The sequence below is a fragment of the Pongo pygmaeus genome, chromosome 8 (genome assembly GCF_028885625.2).
Source record: "Pongo pygmaeus isolate AG05252 chromosome 8, NHGRI_mPonPyg2-v2.0_pri, whole genome shotgun sequence".
Lineage (NCBI taxonomy): Eukaryota > Metazoa > Chordata > Mammalia > Primates > Hominidae > Pongo > Pongo pygmaeus.
In genome coordinates, this window is record NC_072381.2 from 73,601,408 (window position 1) to 73,624,414 (window position 23,007).

The 23,007-nt window shown below is 40.6% G+C and overlaps 1 protein-coding gene and 1 non-coding gene across 5 annotated transcripts in view; one reads left to right on the top strand and one right to left on the bottom strand.

The window, feature by feature from the left end:
* Window positions 1–23,007, bottom strand: part of LOC129006698 (ATP-dependent RNA helicase DDX50) — a 46,499-nt gene that overhangs the window by 21,118 nt on the left and 2,374 nt on the right. For 2 of the 4 annotated variants that reach the window (XM_054436644.2, XM_054436647.2), the window contains exons 2-8: window positions 19,268–19,564; window positions 15,872–15,947; window positions 15,014–15,192; window positions 12,991–13,108; window positions 12,694–12,879; window positions 12,064–12,209; window positions 6,334–6,483 (exon numbers count right to left, since the gene is read on the bottom strand). In XM_054436644.2, the coding sequence (XP_054292619.1) occupies window positions 6,334–6,483; window positions 12,064–12,209; window positions 12,694–12,879; window positions 12,991–13,108; window positions 15,014–15,192; window positions 15,872–15,947; window positions 19,268–19,564 (1,152 nt within the window). Of the gene's footprint in view, window positions 1–6,333; window positions 6,484–12,063; window positions 12,210–12,693; window positions 12,880–12,990; window positions 13,109–15,013; window positions 15,193–15,871; window positions 15,948–19,267; window positions 19,565–19,934; window positions 20,047–23,007 lie in introns of all 4 variants that reach the window. The other 2 variants (XM_054436645.1, XM_054436646.2) reach the window with 2 other exon arrangements.
* LOC129006934 (U6 spliceosomal RNA) lies at window positions 14,501–14,607 on the top strand. Its single transcript, XR_008492127.1, has one exon. It is a non-coding gene; the product is annotated as a U6 spliceosomal RNA (small nuclear RNA).

The window sequence follows — 23,007 nt, forward strand, 5'->3', positions numbered from 1 at the left end:
GGTGGTGGGCTCCTGCAGTCCCAGCTACTCAGGAGGCTGAGGCAGGAGAATGGTGTGAACCCAGGAGGTGGAGCTTGCAGTGAGCCGAGATGGCGCCACTGCACTCCAGCCTGGGCGACAGTGAGACTCTGTCTCAAAAAAAAAAAAAAAAAAGAGACAGGGTCTCACTTTGTCACCCAGGCTGGAATGCAGTGTCATGTTCATAGCTCACTGCAACCTCTAACTCCTGGGCTCAAGCAATCCTCTTGCCTCAGCCTCCCAAGTAGACAGGAATACAGGAACGTGCCACCACAACTGGCTAATTTTTTTTTTTTTTTTTTGGAGACAGAGTCTTGTTTTGTTGCCCAGGATGGAGTGCAATGGCGCAATCTCGGCTCACTGCAACCTCCGCCTCCCTGGCTCAAGTGATTCTCGTGCCTCGGCCTCCCATGTAGCTGGGACTACAGGTGTGCACCACCACACCTGGCTAATTTTTTATATTTTAGTGGAGACTGGGTTTCCCCATGTTGCACAGGGTGGTCTCGAACTTCTGAGCTCAGGCAATCTGCCTACCTCGGCCTCCCAAAATGCTAGGATTACAGGCGTGAGCCATTGCAGCTGGCCTTGGCTAATTTTTAACTTTTTATAGAGATGGTGTCTCATTATGCTGCCCAGGCTGGTCTCAAACTCCTGACCTCAAATGATCCTCCCACATCAGCCTCCCAAAGTGCTAGAATTACAGGCATGCCTGGCCTATATTGGACATTTAAACATCAAAGCTAATGCTATACAATTAGTTAAAATGACACTGGGGAAGACAGTGACTTTGAGTCTCTAGTTCCCACATAACACACATCAACTAGGAAAACAAAACTAAAACTCCACAGACGACACATGTAACAAATAACTGACAAAATGGTCTCATGATTTCTAAAACATGAGCAGAGGCCGGGCACGGTGGCGCACGGTAGCTCACGCCTGTAATCCCAGCACTTTGGGAGGCCGAGGTGGGTGGATCATCTGAGATCGAGAGTTCAAGACCAGTCTGACAAACATGGAGAAACCCTGTCTCTACTAAAAATACAAAAAAAAAATTAGTTGGGCATGGTGGCGCATGCCTGCCATCCCAGCTACTTGGGAGACTCAGGCAGGAGAATCACTTGAACCCGGGAGGCAGAGGTTGTGGTGAGCCAAGATTGCACCATTGCACTCCAATCTGGGCAACAAGAGCAAAACTCCTTCTCAAAAAAAAAAAAAAAAAAAAAACATGAGCAGGGAAGGATAATTCTTGTATCTATGTGGGGGAATTTGCTAGTCCTAAGAACAGGTGATTCAGGGACCCAGTCTTTCAGGTCTGCCATCTTGAAAGCATAATGAAAAGCTACGTGGAAGGCATATTCTCAAATTGTTGACAACAGCAGCTGAACCTGGGAGGATTTTTATATACTTGAGGGTGATTGTGAGGAGCCAGAGTTAAGGTCTGCAGGGATTGGAGCAAGCTGGGCCCTATAAAAACTTTCCAAACTAACAGCCAATGCTCACTTTCCAGGACAAAGCACCACACTGAGGAGAAACTGCTGGACAGAGGATCTAAACTAAGGATGCCAAGAATAACAGGATCAAAGAAAAAAAAAGATACAGAGAAAAATGAGGAAAGACACAGCTAGAACTAGAAAGTAGACCTTTTTTTTTTAACAGCTCTACTCAGATATAATTTACAGACTATATTTTTAAGCACGAACAAAAATAACAGAAGCAGCAGCTCTAGAGCTGTGACGCCAGAAGTATTCTCACCAATGCCTTCCCATCTGAAGTTCAAAGTTTAACTTAACAATGAGCAACAGAAGAGATCACAGTCAAATCTCACAGAAAGTAATTAGGAAGGAAAAAAACAATAAGAAGCAGAATAAGCTGGGAACAGTGGCACATGCCTGTAGTCCCAGTTACTCAGGAGGCTGATGAGAGAAGATCCCTTAAGGACAGGAGTTAGAGGCTGCAGTGTGCCATTATTGTGTCTGTGAATAGCCAAGGCACTCCAACGCTGGCAACATGGCGGGACCCTGTCTCTTAAAAAAAAAAAAATTGGCAGACAGGGTGGCTCATGCCTGTAATCCCAGCACTCTGGGAGGCCTAGGCAGGCGGATCATTTGAGGTCAGGAGTTCTAGACCAGCCTGGCCAAAATGGTGAAACCCCATCTCTATTAAAAATACAAAAATTAGCTGGGCATGGTGCCAGCGACTCTAATCCCAGCTACTCTAATCCCAGCTATTCTGGAGGCTGAGGCAGGAGAATCACTTGAACCTGGGAGGCAGAGGTCACAGTGAGCTGACATCACACTACTGCACTCCAGCCTGGGCCACAGAGCTTGACTCTGTCTCAAAAAAAAAAAAAAAAAAAAAAAAAAAAAGCAGACTATCTCCACAAATAAAGTGATCTAGAAAAGCTTATCCACAAAACAAATAAAAGCATACCATTTTGAATGAACTCAAACAAACATATATGGCTGGGCATGGTGGCTCACGTATATAATCCCAGCACTTTGGGAATCCGAGGCAAAATGATCACTTGAGGTCAGCAGTTCGAGACCAGCCTGCCCACCATGGTGAAACCCCATCTCTACTAAATATACAAAAATTAGCCGGGTGTGGTGATGTGTACCTGTAATCCCAGCTACTCTGGAGGCTGATGCATAAGAATCGCTTGAACCTAAGAGGCGGAGGTTGCAGTGAGCCGAGATCTTGCCACTGCACTCCAGCCTGGGTGATAGAGTGAAACTGTGTCTCAACAAAAAATTAAAAAATTATAAATAAAATAAAATATACATATATATCATGTATTGGCTGGGCACAGTGGCTCTCGACTGTAATCCCAGCACTTTGGGAGGCAGAGGCAAGTGGATCGCTTGAGCTCAGGATTGAGAGCAGCCTGGGCAACATAGATCCCATCTCTACAAAAATGAAACTTAGCCAGGCATGGTAGAATGCACCTGTGGTCTCAGGTACTCAGGAGGCTGAGGTGGGAGGATCACTTGAACTTGGGAGGTGAAGGCTGCAGTGAGCCAAGATCATGCCACTGCACTTCAGCCTGGGTGACAGAGACCCCATCTCAGAAAAAAAAATAAAATATATATTATATATATTAAATATATAAATAATATATAAAAGTTTTTAAAGTTATATATATACACACACACACAAACACAGTTTTTTGTTTTTTTTTTTAAGAGAAAGGGTCATACTCAGCCAGGTGTGGTGGCTCACACCTGTAATTCCAGCACTTTGGGAGGCCAAAGCAGGCAGATCACAAGGTCAGGAGTTTGAGACCAGCCTGGCCAATACGGTGAAACCCGTCTCTACTAAAAATACAAAAACTAGCCGGGTGTGGTGGCATGCGCCTGTAGTCCCAGCTACTCAGGAGGCTGAGGCAGGAGAATCGCTTGAACCCAGGAGGCAGACAGAGGTGGCAGTGAGCCGAGATTGTACCACTGCACTCCAGCCTGGGCAATAGAAGGAGACTCTCAAAAAAAAAAAAAAGAGAGAGAGATAAAGGGTCATACTCTGTCACCCAAGATAGAGTACAGCGTCAAGATCATATAGCTCATTGTAACCTCTAGCTCCTGGCCTCATGAAGTTCTCCCACCTCAGACTCCTGAGTAGCTGGGAGTACAGGCACACACCACCATCTCTGGCTAATTTTTTTATTTTTTGTAGAGACGGGGTCTCACTATATTGCCCAGGCTTTTCTTGAACTCCTGGGCTCAAGCAATCCTCCAGACTTACCATCCCAGAGTGCTGAGATTACAGGTGTGAGCCACCATGCCTGCTAAAAGAAAAAATTTTAATGCTATAGTAAAGAACAAAAATCAAGAAAAACTTTTCAGTTTTTCAATGAGATAAAATAACTCAAGAAAGAAGTAGAAATAAAAGATAACTTTTCACAAATTAAGACTATACTAGAAAGAGTAAAAGACTGAATAAACACAACAGATTTCTTAAAAATGCGAAATTTTGAGGCATGTGTAGTGGTGCATGCCTACAGTTCCAGCTAGAGGAGCTCAAAGCTATCAAGTGCCATGATTACATCTGTGAATAGCCACTGCACTCCCATGTGGGCAACACAGCAAGATACTGTCTCTTAAAAAAAAAAGAGAGAAATTTTGAAAACTGAATAAGGAAAAAGAGAGAAAAGATTTGATGTGACAAGGGAGATTCAAAAAAAGACAGCCAACATATGCACAACAAGAGTCCTTAAAGAAGAAAACCAAAGCAACTGTAAAACCAAATGCTAAAAATTGTAATTCAAGAAAATTTTGCTGAAACTTTTAAAAAATACATATGAAACTACAAATTGAAAGCGTACACTGCATACCCAGAAAAACTGACAAAGAACACCACCAAAATATATTCTAGTAAAACTACTGACTTTTAAAGGAAATCACTTAGAAAAAAGATTTTAAGAAAATCACATATAAGGAAAAAAGATTAGACTGGCATCTCACTTTTTATACCGATGCTTTATTCCAAAAACAGTAAAGTAACATATTTAAGACAATGAAGGAAAGAAAATGTGAACCAAGAATTTTATATACAGCCAAAATAATTTTCAGGTATAAAGTCACCAACAAGATTTTATCAATAGGCGATACTGTTTCCATAAGCCCTTTCTCAGGAATCTACTTAATAACAAGTCACAAACAACAAAAATGACTGGAGAGACACTGACATAAGGACTGATGGCATTGATTATTGGTGGATGTTAGCATCACAAAAAGAACTAGACATATATACCTCCTGCTGGAAGTACACCACCTATGAAGTAGTTCTGCCCTAAACAAACAAACAAACAAACCTGAATATTCAGAAAATATGGAAGACAGAGGAACATGTTAAATGACATCATGGGGAAGCAATACTCTAGATTTATGGCAATGTAGTTTCTTAAACAAAAAAAGCTACAAAAAATACATAAAGGAGTAATCCATATATTAAAAGCAACTTAATAATCACACAATGTAAAAATCTTATTTGGACTCAGATTCAAGAAAACAAACAATAAAAGAAAATAACCATTTGTAAGAAAATTGATAATGTGAAATGAATATTTCTAAATATTAATTTTTTAGATGTGATAACAGTATTGTTATTTTTTTTTTTTGAAAATCCTTTTCTTTTGGAGATACATACCCAAACATTTATGGATATAATAATATGATATCTAGGGTTTGCATCAAAATACTTCTGAAAGAAGAGGTAGGTTAGCATATAGATAAAATAATTACTGAAGCTGGTGGATGAATACATAGGGGTTCCTTACATGATTCTATCAACTTTTCTCCATGTTTGACATTTTCTTTAAAAGTTTTTTTTTTCCTTTTTTTTTTTTTTTGAGATGGAGTCTCACTCTGTCATCCAGGCTGGAGTGTAGTGGCACAATCTCAGCTCCCCGTGACATCACTGAACTCCTGGGTTCAAGCGATTATCCTGCCTCACCCTCCTGAGTAGCTGGGATTACAGGCGCCCACCACCACACCCGGCTAATTTTTATATTTTTAGTAGAGATGGGGTTACAACATGTTGACCAGGCTGGTCTTGAACTCCTGACATCAGGCGATCCACCCACCTTGGCCTCCCAAAGTGCTGGGATTACAGCCATGAGCTACCACGCCCAGCCAAAAGATATTTTTTAAGAAAGAAAAAAACACATGGATTTAGTATGCTGATTTATTAATTTAATAAAAATTTGTAGTTTTGTAACACAACTCTAAAATATTACCCTCTCTTACCCATAGAAATTCATTTTGTTTCAACTTTTATATTTTCCAGATCACATTTTCAAAGTCTTAAAAAAAAACCTGATAAAATCTGATAGAGGTCAGGTGTGATGGCTCACACCTGTAATCCCAGCACTTCAGCAGGCCAAGGGGAGGGTGGAATTGCTTGAGCCCAGGAGTTCAAGACCAGCCTGGGCTACATGGTGAAATCTTCTCTCTAAAAAATATGCAAAAAATTAGCTGGGCATTGTGGCATGCACCTGTAGTCCCAGCTACTCAAGAGGCTGGGGTGGGAGAATCACCTGAGCCCAGGAAGTCAAGAATGCAGTGAGCCATGATTGTCCCACTGCACTCCAGCCTGGGCATAAGAGGGAGACCCTGTCTCAAGACAAACAAACAAAACTGATAAAATTCTATCCTGACTTATCAGGTCACAGGATTACAGGTGTTAGCCACCATGCCCAGCCTTACAACTCAATTTTGAGAATGACTATCAAATCTGGTCCACAAAGGACAATATAATTTTCGTTCAGTGATTCATCCCCATAATTTCAATTAGAGAAAGCATGAAAAAAAGACTTACCTGTTTTATGTGTGGATTCATGGCCATTTCAGTTACATTCTTCTTGGTCTCACAGAAAATAATAGCCCTCCCTTCAGACCCACTGTAGACTTGAAGGACATCTCCAATAACTGCTGGCCTCTGAGACCAATGACACTGGATGGCCAAATGCTTTGAAGAATGAAAATACCACATTATTTGTTTCATTAAAATTATTTTAAAAAATTTCTCTTGTGTATTTTTTCTATCTGGTCAAGAATTAGCCTTCCTGGGAGACTGTAAGACAAAGAGTCTCCTCAACAGCACTTAAAAACAATACAGACAAATGGTCATCAATAAACTGACGAAAGAATAAACAAACTGCAGTATATTCAAACAGAATACCATTCAACAACTAAAAGAAACCAACTATTGATATACATGGAACAATATGAACCTTAAAAAAAAAGCCGAATAAAATCTTACAGAAAATGAGCACATACAGTATCGTATCATTCCATTTATATGAAGTTCTAGAATAGGCAAAACCCATCAATTGTGGAAGAAAAATCAAACAGTGGTTGTCTCTGAACTGGGGATACTGACTGGGACGGGGCATGAGGGAACTTTCTGGGATGATGGCAACTTTCGATATGATGATAAGCGTTTGGGTTACACACATATGAATTTTTCAAAAATAGGCAAATGTACACAAGATTTTACATTTCATTGTACATAATAAAAATTATATGAATGAACCTCAAAAACATTATGCTAAGTGAATGAAACAAGACATAAAAAGTCACATATTGTATGATTACATTTACAGTCACGCATTGTTTCATGACAGGGATATGTTCTGAGAAATGTATTGTTAGGCAGCTTCATCATTACGCAAACATCAAAGAGTGTACTTACACAAACCTAGGGTATAGCCTACTACACACACCTAGGCTATATGGTATGTCCTATTGCTCCTAGGCTACAAACCTAAACAGCATGTTACTGTACTGAACACTGTAGGCAATGGTAAGTATGTGCGTCTCTAAACATATCTAAACATAGAAAAGGCACCGTAAGAATATGGTATAAAAGATAAAAACTGATACACCTGTATAGGACAGCTTCATTTTAATCTTATGGGACCACCATCGAGCATGTGCCATCATATATATGATCCACCACTGACCAAAACATCGTTATGCAGCACATGACTGCACGTGAAATATCCAAAACAGGTACATCCATAGAGACAAAAAACAGACTAGTGGTTGACAGTGGATAAAGAAAGGAGGGAATGGAGGCTGGGAATAGTGGCTCATGCCTGTAATCCCAGCACTTTGGGAGGCCAAGGCCAGCGGATCACCTGAGGTCAGGAGTTTGAGACCAGCCTAGGGAACATGGTGAAACCCCATCTCTACTCAAAATACAAAAACTTAGTCATGGGCGCCTGTAGTCCCAGCTACTCGGGAGGCTGAGTAAGGAGAATTGCTTGAACCCGGGAGGTGGAGGTTACGGTAAGCCAAAATTAGGCCACTGCACTCCAGCCTGGGCAACAGAGCTAAACTCTGTCTCAAAAAAAAAAAAAAAAAAGGAGGGAATGGGGAGTAACTTTAATGGTGTTGGGTTTCCTTCTGGGGTGATGAAAATGTTTGGAACTAGATAGAAATGATGGCTGTGTACTCTAAATGTACTATATGACACTGAATTGTATACTTTAAAATGGTTAGTTTTAGTTATGTGAATTTTACCTCAATTTAAACAATTGTAAATAAGGCACTCTACTTAAAGATATATATAGGCAGGGCGCGGTGGCTCATGCCTGTAATCCCACCACTTTGAGAGGCCGAGACAGGTGGATCACCTGAGGTCAGGAGCTTGAACCAGCCTGGCCAACGTGGTGAAACGCCATCTCTATTAAAAATACAAAAATTAGCTGGGCATGGTGGCAGGCACCTGTAATCCCAGCTACTCAGGAGGCTGAGGCAGAAGAATCGCTTGAACCTCGGAGGTAGAGGTTGCAGTGAGCCGAGACTGTGCCACTGCACTTCAGCCTGGGCGACAAGAGTGAAATTCTGTCTCAAAAAAAAAAAGATATGTATGTTAAAATACTTACGGGGAGGCCAGGTACAGTGGCTCACACCTGTAATCCCAGCATTTTGGGAGCCGGAGGCAGGTGGATCATGTGAGGTGAGGACTTCCAGACTAGCCTGGCCAACATGGCAAAACTACATCTCTACTAAAAGGAGATCACTTGAACCTGGGAGATGGAGGCTGTAATGAGCTGAGATCATGCCACACTGCACTGCAGCCGGGGCGACAGAACAAGACTCTGTCTCAAAACAAAAACAAAAACACAACACGAACAAACAAGAAAACCCACCACATCTTTTGAGTGGTGTTAACAGTAAAAAAATAAGTAAAAATAAAAACCACAGGGATGCAAATCAGCAAAACAGACTATGGGAAACTCATAAAACAAATGAGTTTTTTTGTTGTTGTTTTTTGAGACGGAGTCTCACACTGTCGCCCAGGCTAGAGTTCAGTGGCACGATCTCAGCTCACCGCAACCTCCGCCTCCTGGGTTCAAGCGATTCTTCTTTCTCAGCCTCCCAAGTAGCTGGGACTACAGGCACGTGCCACCATGCCTTGCTAATTTTTGTATTTTTAGTAGAGACGGGGTTTCACTATGTTGGTCAGGCTGGTCTCGAACTCCTGACCTCAGGTGATCTACCAGCCTCGGCCTCCCAAAGTGCTGGGATTATAGGTGTGAGCCACCGTGCCTGGCCAACAAATGAGTTTTTTCAACAGAAAATTGCAAAAAAAAAAAAAAAGGAACTATAGATTATAAAATGTTTAAGACGTATATCAATCAGTAGCAACGTAAGAATTGTATTTGGATCCAGATTCAAACAAACTATTTAAAAAAGACAGCGAGGGCAATGTGCACACTAGGTATTTAATGATATTAAAGAATTACTATGCCAGGCGCAGTGGCTCACGCCTGTAATCCCAGCACTTCGAGAGACCAAGGCAGGCGGATCACTTGAGGTCATGATTTCAAAACCAGCCTGGCCAACATGGCGAAACCCAGTCTCTACTAAAAATACAAAAAATTAGGCAGGTGTGGTGGTGGGCGCCTGTAATCCCAGCTACTCGGGAGGCTGAGGCAGGTGGAATCACTTGAACCGGGGAGGTGGAGGTTGCAGTATGCTGAGATCACACCATTGCACTCCAGCCTGGGCAACAAGAATGAAATTCCATCTCAAAAAAAAATCACTGTTTTTCTTCTACTGTGATACTGACTGTGGTTTTAAAGAGCCCTTAGTTATCATTTTGGAAATACATACAATTACTTGAAGATGAAATGATGACTGGGATTGTTTCAAATGCAGGGGTGAAGAAAAGATCATTGTTAAAGACTGGTAATAGGTAATGGGTACATCATATTCTTTATACTATTCAATCTTTCTATTCAATTTACTATTCAATTTTATAAGTTTGAAAATGTCCTTATCAACTGTTTTTTACTATACATTTTACATTCTTACTGCAAAACTTTCAAACATTACTAAATAAAAAGCTTCTTTTTTCTTATTCTTTTTTTTTTTTTTTTGAGACAGAGTTTCAATCCGTTGTCTAGGCTGGAGTGCAGTGGCGCAATCTCAGCTCACCGCAACTACCACCTCCTAGGTTCAAGCAATTCTCCTGCCTCAGCCTGCTGAGTAGCTGGGACTACAGGTGTGCGCAACCATGCCCAGCCAATTTTTGTATTTTTAGTAGAGACAGGGTTTCACTATGTTGGCCAGGCTGGTCTCAGAACTCCTGACCTCATGATCCACCCGCCTCGGCCTCCCAGAGTGCTGGGATTACAGGCATGAGCTACCATGCCCGGCCCACAAAGCTTCTTTTTACCATCCAGCATGCCCCTTCCCAGAAGTAATCATTATTTTGATGTTTATTCTTTCAACCTGTGTTCGTATATTTACATAAATGCCTAAGGAATCCATTTAGCACTATTTGTGTATTTTTTTAAATAGTGTAATTTTTCTATACATCATTGTATAATTTGGTTTTTATCACTAATTGTTTTTAACCACTGCATTACATTCTGCAGATACTACTATTCACTTAGTCACCTAGTCTTTCCTACATACGCATACATATGCAACTATTAAATAGAAAGATGACATGTTACCTAGTTGCCTGTCATAAATAGTGTAAATATTACCTTTAGTTCTTTTTTTTTTTTTTTTTTTGAGATGTTGTCTCACTCTGTCTCCAGACTGGAGTGCAGTGGCGCGATCTTGGCTCACTGCAACCTCCGCCTCCCGGGTTCAGGCAATTCTCCTGCCTTAGCCTCCTAAGTAGCTGGGATTACAGGTGCGGGTCACCACACCAAGCTAATTTTTGTATTTTTAGTAGAGACGAGGTATCACCATGTTGGCCAGGATGGTCTCGATCTCCTGACCTCGTGATCTGCCCGCCTCAGCCTCCCAAAGTGTTCAGAATACAGGCGTGAGCCACCGCACCCAGCCTTTTTTTTTCCTTTTTTTTTTTTGAGACAGAGTCTCGCTCTGTCACCCACGCTGGAGTGCAGTGGCGCGATCTCGGCTCACTGCAAGCTTCACCTCCTGGATTCACGCCATTCTCCTGCCTCAGCCTCCCAAGTAGCTGGAACTACAGGCGCCCGCCACTGTGACCGGCTAATTTTTTTGTATTTTTAGTAGAGATGGGGTTTCACCGTGTTAGCTAGGATGGTCTTGATCTCCTGACCTCATGATCCGCCCGCCTCAGCCTCCCAAAATGCTGGGATTACAGGCGTGAGCCACCACGCCCGGCCCTAATTATTTTTTTAAACATGCCATTGGTTTAACGTTCATGGAGTCAAAATTATAACCCTTTTCCTTTATGGATTCTTCTTCTGACTTCTGTGGGGTTTTTTTTGTTTTTTTTTTTTTTGAGACAGGGTCTCCCTCTGTCACCCAGGCTGGAGTACAACAGAGCAATCTCGGCTTACTGCAACCTCCACCTCCCGGGTTAGTGATTCTCATGCCTCAGCCTCCCAAATAGCTGGGACTACAGGGGCCCGCCACCAGGCTGGCTAATTTTTCTATTTTTAGTAGAGACAGGGTTTCACCATATTGGCCAGGCTGGTCTCACACTCCTGACCTCAAGTGATCTGCCCGCCTTGGCCTCCCGAAGTGCTGGGATTACAGGCGTGAGCCACCATGCTCGGCCCAATTTCTTTGTTAGAAAAGTATTCCCTTTCCTGAAATCAAAAAACTCTTTATTCACCTATGTCTGCTTTAAGTTATTTTACAGCTTAATTTTTTAAATCTTTGAGAAATTTTTTTGGTTTGGGGGAATGGGATGAGGATCTAACTTTTTTTCACCTCAGCTTTAACAAATTATCTCTGCACTATTGTTTTCTAGTAAATATAAATCGCCTTCTTTGTCACGTTGTAAATATTTTGTTTTTTGTTTTTGTTTTTGAGCAGCTTTAAAGAGAGAAAGAAACACTTCAAATCTGTCTCTATGGCTGCTTGTGTGTTTCCTATTAGGACCTGCCTATTCGTACGCTTTTTTTCGCCCTATTTATTCTATTCTGCTACTCAGTCTCAGACTATAAAAATATATAGGTGTCTTACTAAGAGCAGAAAAGGAAGACTAGGCGTGAAGAGGTACCCAAAACTTAAGTTTAGCTTCAACAAATGTCAAAAGTAAATACCAACTAAAAGCTAAAATCTATCATGCTGGAAAGCTACTTACTTCCACAGTAGTTGCAGCCTTTTGAGTCATTTTTCCAACAAGGTCAACCTGTTCATATCTGGATTTCATGTATTTTTTTGCAACTTTGTATACCCACTGTGGGCAAGTTGCAGAAAAAAGTAAAGTCTGAGGATTGTCTTCAGAATCTTAAATAAACAAAAAGAATTCAAATGTTTTATTAATTTCCCACGATGTAGCCAGCTCTTAAAAATCCTCCCAAGCTTCAAAAAAATAATGAAAAATGTAAAACTTGGGGTGAATTTTTAACACACAGACTTCATTGCAATTATTAAAACTTTCAACTTGCAAAACTGGGGGACAGTATGAAGAGAACTGAACCCAAAAGGAAAGTGAGAATTTAAGAAGGAACAATGAACAAAGAAATCAATAAAATGAGTTAGTAAATCTAACTACTGACTATAAAAAAAAATAGAATAAAGCATAGAAAGCTAAGCAAATAGTTAAAATGATGCTATCATACTTTCTTTTTCAAGGACAGAAGAGATACCAAATTATTTTAGTTTTGTTAGAACGCAGGGGACACTGCAATAAAAATTATTAAATAAAAACTCATTTGCATTTAAGATTGAAGAATAATTGCTAATGTGCTTATTTTGAATTAGGATATACCAGTTTTGTAGGATTCGTGAATAATATCTTCAACTTGTTCAGCGAAACCTAAATCTAACATCTGATCCACTTCATCAAGCACAACATGTCGCAGTTTAGAAAGATCCAATCGGCCACTCTGCAGATGGTCTTTGATACGACCAGGTGTTCCAACCAAGATGTCAATACCATTTCGAATATGATTAACTGTGAGAAGAGAGAAATGCCACCAATATGTAAAATCCACACTTTCACATTATTTATTTATATATGAGTATCAAATATGTCTTTGCAAGTCTATCATACATATTTACTCACTTTGGCTTTGATATGATGTTCCACCATAAAAACACGCCACACTGAGTTTCCTAGTTATATCTTTGAAGTCTTTGGCTACCTGGTTTGCCAGTTCCCTTGTTGGAGCCAAAACAAGTACCTGAGCGAGAGGTTTAAAAAACAAAAAGATACTTTTCTAAAGACATATCTAAATTAAAACCGAGAAGACTTTTTTTAGGTGCATTTAAAACTAGGAATCTCAACGTTAATATTGCAGTATTTAAAGACACATCACAAATAGTAAAAGGAACAGCAGCATATATTTATTATATCCTCCCTTACTTCCTTCAGGTCTCTTCAGTGAGGTTCCCAAGCCCATTTTCATATCCCCCTGCCCCTCTTTATCATTTCTCCTCAGCACTTAAACCACCTAAGATACTGATATTTTACTTATTTGCTGATTGTCTATCTCACCCAATAAAATGTAAGCTCCATGAAGGCAGGAATTTATGTCAGGTTGGGTTACTGTATTCCTTAACACTTCAAACAGTGCCTGGTACAGTACAGGAAACTCAAAAATGTTTGTTAAACGAATGAATGTTCACCATGTGCTAGGAACTAATGCTTTACAGGAATTATCTAATTTGATTCTCATAAAAACCCATGAGTGGCATTATTACACCATTTTCGTAAATGAGAGACTTGTATCTCAGAGAATTAAAGTCTTGCCCAAAATCAAACACCTAGAAATGGCAGAGCTGGAATCTCCATTAACATCTTTCTAATACAAAAGCTGTTTAAGGCAGCTTTGGGGCCAGGCGTGGAGGTTCACACCTGTAATCCCAACACTTTGGGAGGCCAAGGTGGAAGGATCACTTGAGGCCAGGAGTTCAAAACCAGCCTGGACTACATAATGAGACCCCGACTCTACAAAAAATAAAAAATTAGCCAAGTGTAGTGGCACCTGCCTGCAGTCCTACCTACTGGAGAGACTGAGAGGAAGAGAGAATTGCTTGAGCCCAGGAGTTCATGGTTACAATGAGCCATGATCACCCCACTGTACTCCATCCTGGGCAACAGAGTGAGACCCTGTCTTTAAAAAAAAAAAAAAAAAAGCAGTGTTGAGATTATATCCTATGTCCTATTTCAGTCTTTTCCTAATTTCACCCCAAAAACATAACTCTCCAAAAATATTTATCCTGTAAGTCAACACAGCCAACCTGATTTGGGATAGCTGATCCAACACTATTATGATTTAATTATATTTATTTATGTGTGTTAATTTGCTCTTATAATACCACTCAGGAGTCCTACAAAGAACAAATTACTTTTAGTCATGCAGCTGTTCATATTATGATGCTGATTTTTTCTTCACTTTTACAAACCTTGAGTGCACACTGCTTTTTAAGTCAAATTTTAGGCTTACATTTTACTAGTCCCCTCTGTTGGTTGATTTTACATTTATAAAATAAGACAGATATCTAGTACCCCAATAATATATAAACTAGCAATATCATTTCTATAATACTCTTCTTAAAAAGTCCATCTGTGTGTGCTCACTTCAGCAGCACATACACTAAAAATGGAATGACACAGAGAAGATTAGCATGACCCCTGCACAAGGATGACATGAAAATTCACGACGCATTCCATACTAAAGGGAAAAAAAGGCAACACTGAAATAAATGATGCTGAACATTTACTGAATGACAAATAAATGAACACCTCTTTAGAAAATTCATTTGCTTAAAAGCAAAGGTCAGGACGGAAGAAAAGAGAAGAAAAGGGTCAACTAAATATATAAATTGTAAATAAGATATACCGGCTTTATAATTCATGAAATTATCAAAGACATCTACGGATCCATGCACATCACATTCATGTGCAAAAACTACTTCACTTTAACTTTGCTTGAAATTTCTTTTTGTGAAAAACAACATATTTTTGCTTTATGCCACAGCGCTAACTTCTCTACCTTGGGGGTATTAGAACTTAGGACTCGTGTAACTTTCTTTCCCTTTCTGTTAGAGTAACATTTAAAGCTTTTACCCCCTATAACGATTACCTTTGGTGAGCGGCTTTTTTTAATTGTTTCTTGATTTCTTTGGAGTCTTTCAATTAAGGGGATGGCAAAAGAGAATGTCTTTCCTGTTCCTGTCCGTGCTTGAGCTATTAAATCTTTTCCTTCATATACAGGACCAAAGGTCTTAACTTGAATAGGAAAGAGATATGTTACCCCTCGACCTGTAAAATGAGATTTAATTAAAATACTTCTTTACAACTAGCATTAGGAAAAAATATATTCATTTGAAAATGACAATCATGATTCTTCTATGTCTGCCTAAAGACATAATACCTGGTGACACAGTTATTCCTACCACAAACAAGAATTACTAAAAAATTAGTCTAAACTTCTGACGTATGCATATAAATCTTAAAGCTAAAAACAAGCCAGAATATTGAAAAGGATGATGTAAAAGTAAGTGCAATTAAAGAAGAGCTACTTCTCTATGCTTTTTATGTTCTCCTTTTGGTCAGAAAAGGCACAGGAGTTTTACAAAATCTAGTGATAGATTTTTAATTGCATATCCATTAAATCTGCATACCTTTGGGCCAGCCATGGTGGCTCACGCCTGTAATCCCAGCACTTTGGTAACCCAACTTGGACAGTTCACAAGGTCAGGAGTTTGAGACCAGCCTGACCAACATAGTGAAACCGCGTCTCTACTAAAAATATGAAACTTAGCCAGGCATGGTGGCACGCGCCTGTAATCCCAACTACTCAGCAGGCTGAGGTAGGAGAATCGCTTGAACCCAGGAGGCAGAGGTTGCAGTGAGCCAAGACTGCCCCACTGCACTCCAGCCTGGGCAACAGAGCGAGGCTCCGTCTCAAAACAACAACAACAACAACCAAACTGCATACCTTTCAGAAGCTTTATAGTCTCTTCAGAAATAGGAAAATTGGAGAAGGCTCCTTCTTTCTGTTCACGTGTTAAGGTCTGTAAAAATGAAATCAATGGCCTAAATAATATAATTCATACTCAACTCTTCCTCATTTACTGTTTTTAATTTTGTACAGATTAACTTACAAGGAAAATTAGTGGAACACTTTTTTTTTTTTTTTTTTTTTGAGACAGGGTCCCACTCTGTTGCCCAGGTTGGAGTGCAGTGGCACCATCACAGCTCACTGTGGCCTCAACCTCCGGGCTCAAATCCTACCCACCTCAGCCTCCCAAGCAGCTAGGACCACAGGCGCATGCCACCATGCTCACTTAGTTTTTTATTTTTTGTAGAGACAGGGTCTCACCATGTTACCCAGGCTGATCTTAAACTCCTGGCCTCAAGAGATCCTCTTGGCCAGGCGCGGTGGCTCATGCCCGTAATCCCAGCACTTTGGGAGGCCAAGGCAGGTGGATCACCTGAGGTCAGGAGTTCAAGACCAGCCTGACCAACATGGAGAAACCCTGTCTCTACTAACAATACAAAATTAGCCAGGTGTGGTGGCGCATGCCTGTAATCCCAGCTACTCGGGAGGCTGAGGCAGGAGAATCGCTTGAACCCAGGAGGCAGAGGTTGTAGTGAGCCGAGATTGCACCATTGCACTCCAGCTGGGGCAACAAGAGTGAAATTCCGTCTCAAAAGAAGAACAACAACAAAAAAAAGATCCTCCCACCTTGGCCTCCAAACTGCTGGGATTACAAGCATAAGCCACTATGCCCAGCCAAAAAGGTTATTTATTAATCTAAATCATACAGGTGTAGACAAAATTATAAAGATTAACACAAGCCTATAAACTAAGCTAAAAGAAAGTATAGAATGAGGAATGTAAAGTTTTTCTGAAAATAAGTTAAAAATTTATTCTACAGTTTTTGAAAGCTTTTTTATTTAGGTTGCTAATACAAGAGAAAGTTACTGTAAACTTCAAGATTTCTTTCACATATATACAAGTTAGCATGAGATTATCATTTAACATTTATTAAAAACTTTGTATACTAATGTGCACATAGAACAAAAACAGTATGTCTACCCAGTAAGCTTTATTGTTCATGTGTTTAAAGAAACACACACTAACAATTTTCAAACTTGGAATTAGATAAAAAATAATTTCAAATTCAAATGGCATGCCATTTAAACAAACCTCAATGCTGCTGTTACCTTTTTATGATAAAAAAAATTATAAAAATAATACACTGTTGGCCAGGCGTGGTGGCTCATGCCTGTAATTCCAGCACTTTGGGAGGCCAAGGTGGTAGGATCACTTAAGCCCAGGAGTTCAAGACTAGCCTGGGCAATACAGTGAGACCTCGTCTCTATAAAAAACAAACAAACAAACAAAAAATAAACAATACACTGTCATTGTAGAAACTTTTGAAACTGGCAGGGCCCAGTGGTTTATGTCTGTAATCCCAGCACTTTGGGAGGCCAAGGTGGGTGGATCACTTGAGCCCAGGAGTTCAAGACCAGTCTGGACAACATAGTGAATGAAACACCATCTCTCCTAAAAATACACAAATTAGCCAGGCATCGTGCTACACGCCTATAGTCCCAGCTACTCAGGAGGCTGAGGTGGGAGGATCACATGAGCCCAGGGAGGATGAGGCTGCAGTGAGCCATGATCACACCACTGCACTCCATCCTAGGTGACAGAGTGAGACCCCATCTCAAAAAAAAAAAAAAAAAAAGGCAACTTTAAAAACTACAGAGGAAACAGAAACAAATTTAAAAATTATTTATAATCCACTCAGCTAAAGCCGCATTTGAAACATACTCCTCCAATCTTCGCTCTATGCACATAAAATTTTTAAAATAGAAATTAAATCACACTGTATATACCATTTTATAATCTTTTTTTTTTTTTTTTTTTTTGAGATGGAGTTTTGCTCTTGTTCCCCAGGTTGGAGTGCAATGGAGTGATCTCGGCTCACTGCAACCTCCGCTTACCAGGTTCAAGCGATTCTCCTGCCTCAGCCTCCCAAGTAGCTGGGATTACAGGCATGCGCCACCACACCCAACTAATTTTTTTGTATTTAGTAGAGACAGGTTTCACCATGTCGGTCAGGCTGGTCTTGGAACTCCTGACCTCAGGTGATCCACCTGCCTCAGCTTCCCAAAGTGCTGAGATTACAGGCGTGAGCCACTGCGCCCAGCCTATTTTTTTCTTTTAACAAGATACAATGACTACCTTTTCTATTGTATACCCTTTGGGATAGCTGTATTCTATTACACAGCTATAGTATGTTTTATTTAAACCAACTGTCTACTATCAGACATTTAGGATGTTTAAATATTTTGCTATTATCAACAACATTACTATGATAAGAATACTTATTCATACAGCTTTGCACACCTCTTGATCATCTCCATAGGATAAATTCCTTTAAGTAGAATTCCTAAACTCTCATGTGATCTAAACAAAATAATAAACTGTTAAACCTATTATAACACAGATTTTACCAGGCAAAATCCCACCAAAGTGAGAAGCAAGCCATAGATTCCACTGCTAGCAATACAGATTTAAAGGACCTTATTTAGATCAACAAACACATGTGCTTCCTGCCAAACAGCAAATTCACAAATAAAAAAAAAAAGGCCATAAGACAAGGATTCAACATTTTTTCCCAATGCTCCCCAAAGATTATGCATTAAGCTCAAATGTATATGAATATCAGCAATTATATTTATATAATATAAAGAATTACTAATTATCGGCCTGGTGTGGTGGCTCACGCCTGTAATCCCAGCACTTTGGGAAGCCGAGACAGGTGGATCACTTTGAGGTCAGAAGTTCAAGTCCAGCCTGACCAACATGGAGAAACACAGTCTCTACTAAAAATACAAAAATTAGCCAGGCATGGTGGTGCGTGCCTGTAATCCCAGCTACTCGAGAGGCTGACTCAGGAGAATCGCTTCAACCCGGGAGACAGAGGTTGCCATGAGCCGAGATTGTGCCATTCCAGTCCAGTCTGGGCAACAGAGTGAGACTCTGACTCAAAAAAAAAAAAAAAAGAAAAAAGAAAGAAAAGAAATTCAAGTAGATAACCATCAAGCAATTCCGAATAACTTTAGGAACCCAAATGTACAGAAAAGGTTTAAATTTGACTATTGCTCCCACCTCGCCCCAAGAAAAAGGCCATACAGTGAAATAAACAAGGGCCAAAGGAAAAAAGGCTCAGGCTTCACCTGTACACACTCTAGTGCAACTAAGAGTACTAGACACTAATCAAGAAATACTATAGAATCAATTCTAATTAGCCTAAAAAAATCAAATCAACCTATAGTTCAATGATAATGTCAAATGCAAAATAAAAAGCTTCCATACCTCCTCTAGTTTATTATCACTTGATTTATGAGTAGAAGTATCTAAGGATGATACTCGCTTTGATTTTTTTTCATATTCATCAATATCTCCATTTGGTAGATCTTTTCTTCTTGACTTATGAGATTTGGAGAATTCATCTGAAAGTCTATTAAATCCTTCTTCAGTGTCTCCATTTAGCTTCTCTTTCATTTTAGATTTTTTGGCCTTGGGAGCATCCAGGTCATCTGTAACACCATTTTCTCTTGTTTCTGATTTCTCATCCGAGTCATAATGGTGCCTTGACTTCCTTCTGTCACTCTGTGAACAAACAAAGAAGCATGACAAGATGGTCAGAGGTTTTCTTTTAAGACTCTAGAGAAGTTAGAGTGTGACTCCCCCACCAGTTCAGCTCAATCTACAGTTACTTTGAAAACCTACCTGCTAGAAATCCAGACTGCTTACTAATGCCAAGCTCTAAGCCTCAACTCTTGCTATCTTTCTCATCCCCTTCCTAGCATTCTCAAGACTCAGCCTCTAGCCCCTCTCTAATCCCATCATAAGATTTAAGGAAAATTAAGACGGTTTCTCCTTAGGGAAAGAAAGACAACCCCAGAATTATAAATTACTAAACAAGCAAAAACTTCCAACATTTGCAAGAGAAAAAAATTAATACTTATGGAATACCTACCCAGCACTGTGTAATGTGTTTTCAGCTTATCTTGTTTAAATCTTCACAACAACCCTATAAGGGAAGTACAGGTCCATAATCCCTTATCCGAAATTGCGATATCCATAAAGCTCTGAAAACCGAAAGTTTTTTTGTAACTTATTTGGAGGCAAAACCTTACCTGAACTCATTTGATGGCAAAATTTAACTTGAACTAATGTGAGGCTCTTTATAGTCTTTATTTATCCCGCTTAGTATGACCACTCATATTTAATATTAAGGTGTTTGATTACAGGTTTCGGGCCCCAAACCCTACCAGGGTGCTACCCTTCTAAAAATCCCCAAAATTCTGAATTCCAAAATACAACTAGTTCCAAGGATTTTGGATAAGGGATAGTGAACCTGTATTACCTTTGCCATTTTATTTAATTATTTATTTATTTTTGAGATAGAGTTTTGCTCTGTCACCCAGGCTGGAGTGCAGTGGCGCAATCTTGGCTCACTGCAGCCTCCACCTCCCGGGTTCAACTGATTCTCCTGCCTCAGTCTCCCAAGTAGCTGGGACTACAGGCGTACACCACCACGCCCAGCTAATTTTTGTATTTTTAGTAGAAACGAGGTTTCACCCTGCTGGCCAGACTGGTCTCAAACTCCTGACCTCAGGTGATCCACCAGCCTTGGCCTCCCAAAGTGCTGGGATTACAGGCATGAGCCACTGCGCCCAGCCACCTTTGCCATTTTATAGACAAGGAAACAGAAGTTCCAAGAGGTTAAGCAACTTGCCAAAGATCCACACGTGGGATTTCCTGCAGCTGTAAGTACTAGAAATTGAATCTAGCACTGCCTGACTTGAAAGCCCATTCTCTTTTCACATTATGCTTCCCCCCTGCACTTTGACAATTCACAGGTTAAAGGAAAACAAAACGAAACTATATAATTCATATAGAAGTCCAATTGTTATACTTCCACGGAAGGACAGTAATCCTGGAATTTTTTTTTTTTTTTTACGTTTTAAATTTAGTTAATTTTTTTAAAAAGCACTATTTTTCAACTTCAATTTTAAAATGTCAAACTAGTGGCCAGTGTGATATTTACAGAACACAATAAATGATTTGGGAATTTAGGACTTTAGCCTGGTGGCTAGCCGTGGTGGCTCACGCCTATAATCCCAGCACTGTGGGAGGCCAAGGTTGGGCAGATCACCTGAGGTCAGGAGTTCAAGACCAGCCTGGCCAACATGGCGAAACCCCGTCTCTACAAAAATACAAAAGTTAGCTGCGTGTTGTGGCACACGCCTATAATCTCGGCCACTCTCAAAAAAATGAATTACCTGGTCAAATATTCAAAATAGATAGCAGTGATTAGTGATAGTAAAAACTACTACCACCAAAATGTTCACCATAACTTACACAACTTTTAGAGTTCTTTCACATATAATTTTCTCATCCATAAAACTGGAATTGCTGTGAGAATTGAACAATATGTGTGAAAATGCTTTGCAGTTACACATTACATCATCTGATCTGCAGTTAACTGCACTAGCCCACATCTTTCCAAACCAATACGTTCTACAGAAAAATAAGATTATTTATCGCCGGGCGTGGTGGCTCACGCCTGTAATCCCAGCACTTTGGGAGGCCGAGGCGGGTGGATCACGAGGTCAGGAGATCGAGACCATCTTGGCTAACCCGGTGAAACCCTGTTTCTACTAAAAATACAAAAAATTAGCCGGGCATGGTGGCGGGCGCCTGTAGTCCCAGCTGCTTGGGAGGCTGAGGCAGGAGAATGGCATGAACCCGGGAGGTGGAGCTTGCAGTGAGCCGAGATTGTGCCACTGCACTCCAGCCTGGGAGACAGAGCGAGACTCCGTCTCAAAAAAAAAAAAAAAAAAAAAGATTATTTATCGATTCAGTCTTGGGGCTTGAATTGCTTCTGGGCCCTACACTATAGGGAGAAGTTGAAGCAAGGCAAAGGGAGACCTCTCGGTCTAAGCCCGGTAACATCTCAAGGTGATTAAATAAATTATTCCACTTTAGACCCACAATGCTTGGCACTCTCCGTCTACTTGGTTTCAGTTACACTTTATATTCCCTTCTTACCTCTATCTTCTTACCTCTACCACATATCTTCTTCAATGGTTCCTCTCCTTCCTCCTCCAGTGGATGCTCCTTGAGTATCTGTTCTCTATGTTCACTTTTATTACTATTTATTGGCTCAATACGTACTTCCAGACTCCCTTCCTCACCTACATTCCAACTCTAAGAATCTAAGGACCAGCTCCATATCTCAACACATCCGAACCAAAGTTATCCTCACCTCAATACCAGACCACCATTCATTTCAGTTTTGTTTTTTTTTAGACAGGTCTTACTCCGTCTCCCAGGCTGGAGTGCAGTAGCTCAACCATGGTTCACTGTAACCTCAACCTCCCTGGCTCAAGTGATCCTCCCACCTCAGCCTCCTGAGTAGCTGAGTCTACAGGCACGAGCTACAACGGCTGGCTAATTTTTTTTTTTTTTGAGACAGAGTTTTGCTCTTGTTGCCCAGATTGGAGTGCAATGGCGTGATCTTGGCTCACTGCAACCTCTGCGTCCTGGGTTCCAGCAATTCTCCTGCGTTAGCATCCTGAGTAGTTGGGATTACAGGTATCTGCCACCACGCCCAGCTAATTTTTTTTTTTTTTTTTTTTTTTTTTGAGACGGAGTCTTGCTCTGTCGCCCAGGCTGGACTGCAATGGTGCAATCTCGGCTCACTGCAACCTCTGCCTCCCGGGTTCAAGCGATTCCTGTACCTCAGCCTCCCGAGTAGCTGGGATTACAGGCATGCACCACCACACCTGGGTAATTTTTGAGTTTTTTGGTTTTTTTTTTGAAATGGAGTCTCCCTGTGTCACCCAGGCTGCAGTGCAGTGGTGCAATTTCAGCTCACTGTAACCTCAGCCTCCCGAGTTCGTGCGATTCTCTTGCCTCAGCCTCCTGAGTAGCTGGGATTGCAGACATGCACAATCATGCCCAGCTAATTTTTGTATTTTTAGTAGAGACGGAGTTTCACCATGTTGGCCAGGCTGGTCTCGAACTCCTGACCTCAGGTGATC